The 13,955-nt window shown below is 41.8% G+C and overlaps 1 protein-coding gene across 30 annotated transcripts in view; it reads right to left on the reverse strand.

The window, feature by feature from the left end:
- Positions 1-13,955, reverse strand: part of Zfp605 (zinc finger protein 605) — a 32,261-nt gene that overhangs the window by 7,349 nt on the left and 10,957 nt on the right. For 9 of the 30 annotated variants that reach the window (NM_001432392.1, NM_001432384.1, NM_001432390.1 and 6 more), the window contains 3 exon segments: positions 11,521-11,674; positions 3,075-3,195; positions 2,549-2,641 (listed from right to left, as the gene is read on the reverse strand). In NM_001432392.1, the coding sequence (NP_001419321.1) occupies positions 2,549-2,641; positions 3,075-3,195; positions 11,521-11,538 (232 nt within the window). In that variant the 5' untranslated portion in view covers positions 11,539-11,674. 30 annotated transcript variants of the gene reach the window in all.

A 13,955-nucleotide genomic window follows, 5' to 3' on the forward strand; every position in this document is an offset into this window, starting at 1 on the left:
AGAGAGGTTTTTTTTTTTTTTTTTAAGATAGCACCTCTGTACATAGACCTGGTTGTCTTGGAACTCTCTCTGTAGATTATGCTGGCCTCAAACTTACAGAGATCTGCCTATTTCTACCTCCTGAGAGCTGGAATTAAGGCACGTGCCACCATGTCCAGATTACTGAATACTTGAAAGTGACGTTGTGGATCACTGTCCTCTGAGAATAGCAACTTAATACATGCTGGAGTCATCTGAGAAGAAGAAATCTCAACTGAGAAAAATGCCCCATCATATTTGCCTATAGGCAAGGTTGTAAAAAATCAATCATTTTCCTGATGGATGATTGATGTGGAAGGGCCCAGCCCACTGTGGGCGGTGCCATCCTTTAGTAGGTGGTCCTGGGGTGTCTTAAGAAACTGAGCAAACCAGGAGGAACAGGCCAATAAGTAGCACTCCTCCATCTTACTTAAGTTCAGAGATGGATTACCCTTTTCCTGAGAGACAAGTTTTTTGGTGGGGAATAAAGGTACCATCCAATTATCAAATATTAGAATCTGAGAGAAGGAACCAACAAGTGCTGCTGATATGAAAGAGAACAAAATAAAGACCTGATGGTTCATGCACAGATATGAGGGGAAGTAAAGTCTATAGTTTTTGTTTGAGTTTTGTTTTTGTTGCTGTTTGGGTTGCTTTTTTTTTTTTTTTTTTTTTTTTTGGTTCTTTTTTTCGGAGCTGGGGACCGAACCCAGGGCCTTGCGCTTCCTAGGTAAGCGCTCTACCACTGAGCTAAATCCCCAGCCCCGGGTTGCTTTTTTAAGATGGAGTTCCTTCTGTACCCTTGGCTGTCTTGAAATTCACTCTGTAGACCAGCCTGGCCTTGAACTCACAGAGATCTGCCTGCCTCTGCCTCCCAAGTGCTGGGATTAAAGCCATGCCCGACCACCAGTCAGCTTAAATCTGGTGATTAAAAACAAGAATCATGGGCTGGAGAGATGGCTCAGCGGTTAAGAGCACCCGACTGCTCTTCCAGAGGTCATGAGTTCAATTCCCGGCAACCACATGGTGGCTCACAACCATCTGTAAAGAGATCTGGTGCCCTCTTCTGGTGTATCTGAAGACAGCTACAGTGTACTTATATATAGTAAATGAATAAATCTAAATAATAATTTAAAAAAAAAAAAACAAGAATCATAAGATAAAAACAGAGTCTATCTGCAGAATTTGCAGCAAGCCATTTTATGAATTATGAGAGAAAGAAACAGTAATTTTGTTTTTTTGTGAGTTTTTTTTTTTTTGACAAATATCTCACTTAGCCAATCAAACTCACTGTGTAACCAATAGCCTTGAACTCCTTATCCTCCTGCTTCTACTTCCTAAGTGGTGGGCCTAAAGGCACGCACCACGATGCCCAGACTCAAAGACTGTACTTTTAAAATAAAAATAAAGGGCTGGAGATATGACTCAGTGGTTAAAAGCACTTGTTGCTCTTGTGAAAGATCCAGGCTTGCTTTCCAGTACTCATATGGTGGCTCAAAAATCATTCATAACTTCAGTTCCAAGGGACATGATGCCTTCTTCTGACCTCCTTGAGCACCAGGCACACATGGTGCATATAACACATATTCAGGCAAAATATTCACACATATGAAATAGGTAAATCTAAGAAAAATCCACGTAAGATTATAGATTATGTTTATCGAATCCCAGCTACTTGGGAGCCTTCCAAATTCATATCACATCTGGGAAACTTAGTGAGATCCATGTCTTTAATAAAAAAAAAAACTGGAAAGTCTGGCATGGTGATACATGCTTTTAATCTCAGTACTGAGGAGGCAGAGTTGGGAGGATCAAAGCCAGCTTGGCCAACAAAGCAAGTTCCAGAACAGCCAGGGCTACATAGTAAAACTCTGTCTCAAAGACAAACCAAAAAGGAGTTGGGATGTAGTTCAGTAGTAGATTACTTGCTTAGTCTATGTAAGATACTGGCATCAATCCCTAGTACTACAAACCCTGTGTATATATAAACTCAAAGGTTTAGGAATAGAATTGTGTCAAAAAATAAAAATGAAAACAAAAAAACCCATTAACCTAGGCATAACAGCTTATGCCTGTAATCCCAGCACTCTAAAGCACGATGTGTGCCAGGCTAATTACACACTGCTGCTATTGTGTGGGGCACGTGCATACTTCTGCACTTTGTGTCTGTCACATGCTGGCATACAGAATCCTTAATTCTACCTACTTCTCCAAAATAATAGTCCTACTTCTGACTTCAGCACAGCATCTAGTAATCTTTAAAAAACTCTGACAGATTGAAAATTTTATCATGATTTCCAAGCCTTTATAGCCCTTTTTTCCTCCCCCGACTCTTCTACCACATCTCATAAATACTCTGAAATATTTAATTACAAAGATATTTTCTGCCCTGGGACCTTTGCCACCATAGCTGTCTCAAGATTTAGGAACTTTAAATAAAAATCTATGAACAACATTTCAAATGTACTCACCTGTTCCTGAAAATTTTAAAACTAAATTTTTACCTTTCCTAATGTTTGTGATTTCTTACCTAAAAAGTTTTGAGTTAGGATTTCTTCATCCATTATCCGTGACTCTTCTTGGTCTAGCTTGAAAGCTACATCAGGTTTGATGGTTTGATTACCTATAAATTAGAAGCAGAGAATTTGAGCCCAGTTGCTTTAGTTGAGAGACTCAAGCATAAAGAAATTTTATTATAAAGGCCAGGAAATATTGGCCTGGAGAGATGGTTCAGCGTTTAAGAGCATACGCCAGGGTTCAGTTCCCAGCACGGTAATTCATAATCATATGTAATTCTAGTTCCTCTGTGGGCACCAGACATGTATGTGATGCAAATGCATACAAGCAAAACACACATGCACACAAAATACATGAATCTAAAAGAACCGTTAAAGACCACAAAATAAAGCAAGTGAGAGAAAAAAATCATTATATATATATATATAGGAATGGTATATAAATGAGGAAATTTGAAATTTGAGACTAAGATCTAAATCAGCAAACACAGCAAAGGAATGCTTACTAGCCACACACTAAATTACAGCAGAAACTCTCACCCAAGAAGACAAGGCTGCTGCAGTTCTCCAACATCACATCTCTGTATAAACTCTTTTGAGTAGGGCTAAGCAGCTGCCACTCGTCCCAGGAGAAGTCTACAGCCACATCCTCAAATGATATCTGAAAAGCACAATCTCTGTTTGATGTGAAGTGACTCTCGTGGGGCTTTGTGGGACACAGGCTGGGGTCTCCGTGGCAGACAACCTCCGTGGTCTCCGACTGCTAGCACTGGTGTTAGGCTTTTAAGTGACCTCACCGACCGCAGGACATAAGGATTGAAGAGAAGTGGTGCCCTGTCATAGATTAGGTTCTCAGAGAATGTAACTTCCTTCTTAAGAGTTCTTTCTCTCCCTAGGGAAGTCTGAGCCACATACAGCAAGAAACCAAGGCTCAAACGTTCCTACGAAGACGTAAGAACTGGATCTTCTCCTTAGTGCACCTTGAGATGGCCTCAATCTTTTTGAACATCTGGTATTATGTGTTATTCAAGACTCTGTTCAAGAACCAGAGATAGAAGAAACCAATAAACCACAGAAACTGTAAGATAAATGCTTTTCTCTGCTGCGCATCATTGGGATGAATAAATACTGTGATATAATAATATATTATATTTTGAAGATGAACGAAAATGTTATTCAAGTTTGTATAATTGTGAGCTGGATGTGGTTGATTTACGTCTGTAATCCCGGGTACTGGGGAGGCTGGGGTGGGCCAGCCTTAGCTACATAGCAAGACTTCCCTGACTAGGAGTGGTGGTCTACACATCGAGTTCTAGGCCAGCCAAGGGTACACCGTGTCTTAGTTGGGGTTTCATTGCTGTGAAGAGACGCCATGACCAAGGCAAGAAGACAGTATTTAATTGGGGCTGGCTTACAGGTTCAGAGGTTCAGTCCATTGTCATCATGGCAGGAAGCGCAACAGCATCCGGACGGACATGGTGAGAAGGAGCTGAGAGTCCTACATCTTTATCCAAAGGCAGCCTGGAGAAGACTAACTTTTGCACTGGGCACAACCTGAGCATAGGAGTCCTCAAAGCCTACCTACACAGTGACACACTTCCTCCTCCAATAAGGCCACAAGTACTCAAACACGTGCGTCTACGGAGGCCACCCTTTCCACACAGTGAGGCCTGTAGAGAATGCCTTGTGTACTGTACAGATGCATCACCTGTCAATTAAAAAGCCTACGGTCTACGGCTTAGGCAGTAAATAGAGGTGGGATATCTGGGAGAGAGCCAGGCATGGGGAGATTCACAGGGAAAGTGTGAGGAGATAAGTACCTGAGCATAGGTAACCAGGCACATGGCAAAATGTAGGTTAAAATAATTGACTTATCTAAGGCTTTGTTGTGGATTTGGTCTGACGCTTGCATCATGTTATTTGAGTTCCCAAAATTGGATGAGAATTCATAATGTAAGACACTGAGGGTCCCTGACAGCAGTTGGTTCTGATTGGTGAACAAAGCTGTCAGATGTCAGTGGCTAGGCAAGGAGACAGAGATGGGACTTTAGGGTTCACCAGCAAGGGGTTGAAGAGCAAAAGGAGAACCACCATGCTGGGAAGTCAAAACACTCAGGCCTGAGAAGTGCAGGAAGGGAGAGCAAACCAAACACGTAAGAGCAGGGAAAGAGCAGCCCCAGGGGCTCCCCCAACTGGGTCCTGAGTGGCCAGAGTGGAATATGGGTTTTAGTAAGGAATAATTCAGGAGTATGGGAGGGGAGAGTGTGCTAGCTATGTGGATGTTTGGGAATGGCTTAGCCATTGAGCTGATTTAGGCATATTAAATATAAGGCGTTCTCTCTCTCTCTCTCTCTCTCTCTCTCTCTCTCTCTCTGTGTGTGTGTGTGTGTGTGTGTGTGTGTGTGTGTGTGCGCGCGTGCGTTTCATTCAGGAACTCAGAACACTGGGGTGGGTAGTGAGGAACTGGTCGTTCTGCTGCTGCTGCCAGGGCAATGTATGCCTACTGCATACAGTTTTGATCTAATCAGAGTAGAGTCTAGCTATATGGTCAAGGTATTTGTAAATATATTTTGAGTCTGAGTTTTATTTCTGGGAGCATGGGGCTAGGAGGAAGAGCCAGCTGTAACATCTACAAAATGGTGCTCAACTTATGGCAATTAGAACTCAAGCTTACATCCTAAAAAGGCCCGTGTATCCAATTAGACAAGATGGATGAAGCAAAGAAGTGCAGACCGACAGGAGCCGGATGTAGATCGCTCCTGAGAGACACAGCCAGAATACAGCAAATACAGAGGCGAATGCCAGCAGCAAACCACTGAACTGAGAATAGGACCCCCGTTGAAGGAATCAGAGAAAGAACTGGAAGAGCTTGAAGGGGCTCGAGACCCCAAAAGTACAACAATGCCAAGCAACCAGAGCTTCCAGGGACTAAGCCACTACCCAAAGACTAAACATGGACTGACCCTGGACTCTGACCTCATAGGTAGCAATGAATATCCTAGTAAGAGCACCAGTGGAAGGGGAAGCCCTGGGTCCTGCTAAGACTGAACCCCCAGTGAACTAGATTGTTGGGGGGAGGGCGGCAATGGGGGGAGGATGGGGAGGGGAACACTCATAAGGAAGGGGAGGGGGATTGGGGATTTAGCTCAGTGGTAGAGCGCTTGCCTAGGAAGCGCAAGGCCGTCGGTTCGGTCCCCAGCTCCGGGAAAGGGAATAACACTCGAAATGTATATAAGAAATACTCTCAAGTTAATTAAAAAAAAAAAAAAAAGGCCCGTGTAAAAAGCAGGGAATAGTCAGGCTAGCTGGAAAAAGAGGTCTGGTCTCTTTTTTAAAAAAAAAGAAAGAAGAAAGAAAGAAAGAAGGAAGGAAGGAAGGAAGGAAGGAAGGAAGGAAGGAAGGAAGGAAGGAAGGAAGGAAGGAAAACAGGAAAGCAAAAGCTTTCCAGAACAGCACAGGACCAGCAGCTGGGAAGGGGTTTCCTAGTCAAGGGACCTACGGAGAGCGCAGAAGACCGCTTTTAAAGAAGCCGCCACTGAATTTAAAAACAGAACACGGAAGTTGGGGCTTCTCCTAAAGGTAGCGCCAGCTGAAGAGGAGAACCAGCTCCAGGTTACACACAGACTGAATGCAAGGGCGGACGGTGAAACCTGGGAGACTTCCTGGAGACCACAGCTTCAGGATAAGCCTCTTCAGGTTCTCCCAAACTTGGCTCGCCCCTGTCCTGTCCCGTGGGAATCAGTGCCCTGTGCTCATGCATGCAGAAATGCAGCTCTAAGTTGGCTGCTTCAGCCAGAATCGGGAGGAAGGCAGAAATGCCTTTTCTTGTAAACAAACGAATGCGGTTGTGGACAAGTGCGGGCAGCACAATGTCTGCGCTAAAACATAGCAGACACAGGAGACAGAGACAGGCAGGTCTGTACAATAAAATCAGGACAAGACCCTCTACTTAAAGATACAGCCACTTGTAAATGACAGTATAAAATTCAAAATGACATTTTTTTCCTTAAAGGTACTATCTATATAGTACCTATCTATATTTATATAGTATCTATATTTTGCTTAATAATAAATGGGAGGGGGCCTGAGTAATTAAAAAAATACACATCAGTCTTTAATTCATATAAAGAAAAGGGAATATGGGCATATTTATTCACATAAGGTATGTTTATAATTTCAAATAGTGCTTTTCTGTTGACAAAAAGCATTTTGCCCTAGGAAAGATATATTTTGCTGGTCGATGTGGGGACCCAGAGTTGGGGTTCGGCAGAGTTGCTTTGCTTTTATCCAATAAAAAAAGAAAAGCTATGCTCATGAGAGCTAACAGAGGGTAGTTTCACACTAGTCTGAGCAGCCAGCCTGTCTCCTTGGAATGCGGGGTTCCCACGAGAACTAACATAAAATAGGGTGTCATACTCGTCTGAGCAACATGGGCTCCCGTGGGAGACCTGCTTACAATTCACGCTAGCACACGACATATAAACAAACACAAGGAAAAACCTCTAACCATATACAATATTACTTGGGAATAAGCTTATACAACAAATAGAAGGGAATCTGAATAAAATTGAATATAGAGAATAATAATTAAGAGAAAAAAGAGCATGTTAAATAAATCCACATAGATAATAATCCTCAAAGAAGGGAGAAAAAACAAGAATTGATACAAATGTCTTCAAGGATTCATTGATAATAAATAAATCAATAAATCCAAGCCTTTGACCTCAATGCATGGGAGACAAAGGCAGGGACAGAAAGGTTCCTCATAAGTTAACAGCCAGCCTAATCTACAAAACAAGTCAAAGTCAACTCAGGTTACACAGAAAAACCCTGTCTCAACAAATAATGGTTTCCGATGGCTTTAATTGTTTTAAATTATTAAAACGAAGGTGGTTATAAGTTCGGTGGTTATGATGGTATTACACACCCTCTATGAGAGAGGCCAAAATAAGACAGACCTAGGTAGGAAAGGGGCTGCTAATGTGGATCAATGTAGACTTTTAGTGACTTTAGACTGCCACACGAAGGACATGTTATGTTGGAAGAGAAACTGTATTTGTGCTAACAGGAAAGAAGAGAAGGCTTTGGACTCCTTCCAAAGTAATAAGGATCAGCTTTGTAGAGGGAGACCTTGGAAGATCTCAGCTTCAGACAGGAGAAAATCAAGAGGACCAAATGCACTGGTAATATGTGTTGCTAAACCCTCTATTGAAACAACTCTGAAATTGACTGGGACATATATATGTCTCCAGCCAGAACTTCAGCTTACATTGTCAGTAAGTCTTGTTGGCTATAGCATTCTCATGACTTATTATTACATACCACCTTTCATGTGGTATGAATGGAGACTTATATCACAGTTTGATTATATGATCAAACTAACTTCTAAAGAAAGAAACTTGCCTTGCACCTGCTTAAACAAAGAGCAGGAAATCATCCTCAATTGGTCTGTACACCATGCACATCCCATACAAATGTCTTCATAGATTCAGATATTGCTTGTAAAGTTTGTATATTGCAGAATGGAAGGCCAAAACAGCAGGCCGGCAAAATCCATCGTGAAGATTCTGGGATGCCTATTTTCCTGCTGTTTCCTCAAAAGAGCTGCTTCCAGAACAGCTTCAGGAAAGGCTGCTGATCCCAGGTGTCTTTGGTTGGTCCATTCCATCCAGTCAGGACTTCATTTAAGTCTGAATTTTCTTAACATACAGAGACTGGACACCAAATCCTACAGCTAGCTTTCTTAAAACTATCCATTTTTCTAATTTTCTTGGTCTCCCAAACAGGAATTCTTCACCCCAATTCAACAGGAAGCAATTCTAAAAAGAGTGGTCCCAGTCTCTTAAATTAGGGGCATGGGTTTGGTTACTTTATAAATTATACATATGTGGACATTTTAAGGGATGATACAAATAGTTATGGTCTTGGATAGAGAGAAAATGCACGAGAGAGGTTAGATTAAGGAATTTCTTTTCTCTACCCTTTTGTCTTTCTACCTTAGATAAAGGGAAGGGGATTGAAAAGAAAAAAGGGTGGGGGATAACTACAAGAAATTAGACAAATGGGGTAGATTACTGAATCTACTCTTAAACCAAAAAACACTTTATAGCCACAATCTTACATTGGAAGAGATCTTTATGTTTTGTTACACTGGTACAAAACTTTGTACACTGATACAGATTCAAGGTTTTCATTGGTATGAGGTTGGATATTGATACAAAATTTAAGATTAATTTGTTATAACATAATATTTGTACGTTTCAACTCTTGTATAGGTTTTATGACTATGAAACTCATTTAATAATATAAATTTAGTTTAGTCCCAGTCCTTTCAACAGCTTCTAGTACAAACTTTAAGATAATTAAGTAATGTAAGTTAACAGTCAATCAATTGAACCCATGGTCATATTAGATTGTACTCTCAATTGTCCCAAAATTATAATCCTGTTGCTTGGTCTAATATGCTATAAATAGACAGAAGATGGTCTATCAGAGATCCACAGAATATGGCATTTAAAATTATTTCATTATTAAAAGATGTAGTGAGTTGACCTAATGCCGTTTATATTCTACCATTAATACTGCTTCCTCAAGAGGCGTTGCCCACAAGCAGTCCATCACGTACTCAGGTGATCTCATGTGAACCTTCTCCTAATGTCCACCAGTCAATAAAAGACTACAGCCTATGATTAGGCAGTGGAGGGGAAAGGTGGGACAGGAGGTTCAAGAGTGGGAGGCGGGCAGGAGGAGAGTAGGAAGGTAAGTGGAGAAGAGGACAGAGGTAGAGGAGAAGAAGCCATGATGGATCAGAACCACGTAACTGAGAGAAACTGCTAATAGCAAGAGGTCTTACAGCTGGGGAACAAGTTAATATAGTGTTGTATCTGTCCAATCTGACATATAACTTATAACATCTGGATTATGCTTGTCATTCAGGCTTAATAGGGTTAGGGATTCCAACAACAAAAAGATCTTTTGACTATGAGACAAGTCTACTCCTGGCAATATCCTATTTCATTTCAAAGAAGATGATGAGCACCAATAACTCCACGTGGAGTTGCTTCAACTGTGGCAAGCTAGCCACCGGTAAAGAAAATGCCATGCTTCAACTGCAGACATGCTGTCCAGAAAGGACAAACGGATGCAGGGAAGTCGACTGCCAAGCTCTGCCAATACAGGGTAAGCAAGTCTTTCGTAAGTCCTGCTTCAGAAAAAGTGTGTCACACTCTGGGCCAGAAGGCTGAAGACAGTCGCTCCAACGTTGTACAGACAATACTGGGGACTGTTCAATCACCTGTCGCTGTCATTTCTATAATTTTCAGAAGCTGCATCTCTGAGCTTCCTGCATACTCGGGTAATATTTATTCCTTCTTGGGTCTCTTGGAGTTGAAGAGTGGATAGTCATAATCTCACTCAAGCTTAAGTTGTTTAAGATTTAAGAAGATGGGCTGGAGAGATGGCTCAGCGGTTAAGAGCACTGACCGCTCTTCCAGAGGTCCTGAGTTCAATTTCCAGCCACCACATGGTGGCTCACAACCATCTGTAATGGGATCCGATGCCCTCTTCTGCTGTGTCTGAAGACAGCTACAGTGTATTTATATATAATAAATAAATAAATCTTTAAAAGCAATTTACCTGTCAATTAAAAAGCCTATGGCTCATGACTTAGGCAAGAAATAGAGGTGGGACATCTGAGAGAGAAAGAAGGGATTCTGGGAAAGAGGCAGGAACAGGGAGATTTGCTGGGAAGGTTCGAGGAGACAGACAGATGCATGGTACATGAGCATAGGTCACCAGCCATGTTGCAGACTGTATGTTAAAATAATTGGGTTGGGGTTGGGGATTTAGCTCAGTGGTAGAGCACTTGCCTAGGAAGCGCAAGGCCCTGGGTTCGGTCCCCAGCTCCGAAAAAAAAGAACCAAAAAAAAAAAAATTGGGTTATCTAAGTTTTGATCTCATCAGAGTAGAGCCTAGCTATATAACCAAGGTATTTGTAAATACATTTTGAGCCTGAGTTTTATTTCTGGGAGTGTGGGGCTGGAAGGAAGAACCAGACATTCCTTCTGTAGAAACCAATTCTCTTTTTCTTTTCTTCTTCTCCTCCTTTCCCTCCTCCTCTTCCTCTTCTGCTTTTTGGTTTTTCAAGACAGGGTTTCTCTGTGTAGCCTGTCCTGAAACTAGGTCTGTAGACAAGGGTGGTCTTGAACTCAGAGATCAATCTGCCTCTGCCTCCTGAGTGCTGAAATTAAAGGCATGAGCTCCCACTCCCAGTCAAGTAGGTAGATTTCATGTGAGTGTATGGGCTAAATTCTCAGATACATTTTGTAAAAAACAAAACAAAACAGAATGCCAATTATTTTTTTCTCTCCTACCCACTTTGAAAAATCTTACTATGTAACCCAGGTTAGCAGGAGCTCATAATGTAGCCCATGCTAGCCTCAAATTCTTGCCTACTCTTTCACATATGCTCTCAAAACAGAATGACCCAGGAATTAAGACTACATGAAGATACAAGGGTTATCCTTTTACTAAAGATGATGGCAATGGTCTTTGATCTAAAAAAGACCCTCTCTCAGACAAAATAATAACAGACAAATAAAATTCATATGAAACAAATGATCTAGACCAGATTAAGAACTCCGGGGCAGGATCCCTATTGGTGTAACTGCATAGCTCTTCTTACACTGTACATTACGATTTCTGTCTGACTAAGTTCTGTGGATAGTCTCACCTTACTGATGAGGTTCCAGCCTGAAGACCTTCAAATCTCAGGAAATAGAGTAATTACAGAGTTGCTATTTGGGACTTTGTTCTCTAGACCATCTGTTTAAAATGGCTATTAAACAGTTTTATATTTTCTATTATAATTCAAATCCATTTAGAGTCTAAATTTTAGGCTTTTCTTGTTGCAGTTTCATATAAGCCTTATCACCTCTACATACGGTGGAAAAAAACCCATGCCATAGGATATAAACAAATGACTCACCTTGGATGATTCCATCATCTTCTGCTATATTAAGAAACTCAATATGTCATGATGTCTTTCTGTCCTGATTCCAGGGAGAAATCTTTGGAACCTAAGAACACATCGACCTTTTTTTGTCTCTCACAGAAACTGTTTTACTCCTGAGCGATGTGGCCTGTGGAGAAACGAGATACATTATGTTAGTAAATATCATTAATTTGGAGGTATAAATCTTGGTTTTCTCTTGATGAGAACTCAAATGATTTAAAGTCTTACAACAGAACCTTGTAACTCAACCTCCCCAAACCCCATAGATCACACATCCATGCAGCCCAGGACTCACACCCTCTAAAGACTTGTCTGGGGAATCCCGCTAGTCCTTTATATACCGGGCATTTGCTCTCTCGGGCCAGAACGCTATGATGTTCAGATGCTCCATCATCTAATCCGCAGGCGTCACCAAAGAATGGAGGAATAGAATCATTCTCGCCACGGAACGCAGCAGCAATGGAAGCCTCAACCTGCTCCCTGAGGCGCGCGCACGCGCGCACGCACACACACAAACACACGCGCGCGCGTACACACATATGCAAACATACACATGCATACGCATACACACACGCATATATGCGCATACATGTACACACAGACGCTCGCATGAGTACACACACACACAAACACACACGTGTACGTGCACACACGCGTGCCTCTGACCTTCTCTTCTTGCATCAATGGCCTACCTGGCATTTGCCTGCAGTTCCTCAGAATGCCTCGGGCTATACTTCGCTTTAATTCTTTTTTTTTTTTTTTTCTTTTTTTCGGAGCTGGGGACCGAACTCAGGGCCTTGTGCTCGCTAGGCAAGCGCTCTACCGCTGAGCTAAATCCCCAACCCACTTTAATTCTGATCAAAACCAGGATCACAATTAAACCTTCATCTTGCCAACCTCGCTACTCTGCACATGCGCAGTGAGTCTGTCCTAGAGCTCCGTACTGGCTCCAATCAGACCTTGAATGCTCTGAGGTTGTTGACTTTGCTCCTTGGAGATTACCTCACCTGTCACCGTCACACTCCCAGAAATCACTTCCGGAAGCCCTCCCCCTCCCCAACACAGCCTAAGTAGCTGAAACGGTAGAAAGCTAGTGCATTATTTTTTTGGTTTGCTGCTTTAACTGAAAGACCCTCAGATTGAGGAGACTCACTCCAATCCTGAGGACACCCACCACCCCACGAACACACGGGACTCACTCTTGATGTAAAAATAAGAGGTTTACTCGGGATACCAGTGCGCTGGGGCTTGACACTGTCCTCATGCAGGAGGCATGTGAAGAGCCTCGAACAGCAGAAATATATATATATATATATATATATATATATATATATTTCTGCTGATTGACATATATATATATATTATATATAGTCATTACAAGGCCACACAGCTTTATTAGCTCAACTATTCCGGTGCCAAGGATATCTGACTTGGCAGATGTTTCCCCTCCTGGAGCTCCCAGGACAAGGCCACAGCTATGTCAGCACAGCTTTTCCAATATCACTTAAGAAATGGCTGCACTAAGTCACACGGGGATCTTTCAAACTTACCACATGGGACCTAAAGCTCAGCTTGGTCCATCTATTTATAACTATTAAGTGACACTCTAAGACCACCCTGCTATATGACTTAGTTCTCCTTCCTAAAACCATAATCTAAACTAATGTGTATTTAAGACTCCTGTCTTACTTACTTTCTTTTTTCTTTTTTTAAACAAGATCACAAATATACTTTTTTTTTTTTTTTTTTGGTTCTTTTTTTCGGAGCTGGGGACCAAACCCAGGGCCTTGCGCTTCCTAGGTAAGCGCTCTACCACTGAGCTAAATCCCCAGCCCCACAAATATACTTTTATTTATTTACTCTCCATTAGTTTAAATTCAGGATGGGTAATATTTACTCTCCATTAGTTTAAATCCAGGATGGGTATAGCATCACAGATTCGGTGTCCAGTGGCCTTTGCAGGAAGGTTGCTTCAGAATTTGGCATGAACCATGCCACTGTTTCCGTGGGCTCAAATTACTTTTCCCCAGATCACTCTGGTTTTATTTGGTTTACCTCCAGGAGTCACTGTATTGTTTTTTGCTTTGTACACACAAGCACACCTCTTGTCTAATTAGAACTCAGTTTTATCTTGGGCATAAAAGCCTTCAATTTTTTTTTTTTTTTTTTTTTTTTTTTTTTTTTTTTTTTTTTTTTTGGAGCTGGGGACCGAACCCAGGGCCTTGCGCTTGCTAGGCAAGTGCTCTACCACTGAGCTAAATCCCCAACCCCAACGCCTTCAATTTTAAGAAGAGCTGTGTGCTCTCTTTGGTTCCGGAGGCCTAGCTTGTAGCCAGCAAAAATGGCCTTGCACCACAGCCTTCCAGACATACTTGTTTTTTTTTTTTTTTTTTTTTTTTTTTTTAGAA

The sequence above is a fragment of the Rattus norvegicus genome, chromosome 12 (genome assembly GCF_021556685.1).
Source record: "Rattus norvegicus strain SHRSP/BbbUtx chromosome 12, alternate assembly SHRSP_T2T, whole genome shotgun sequence".
Classification (NCBI taxonomy): domain Eukaryota; kingdom Metazoa; phylum Chordata; class Mammalia; order Rodentia; family Muridae; genus Rattus; species Rattus norvegicus.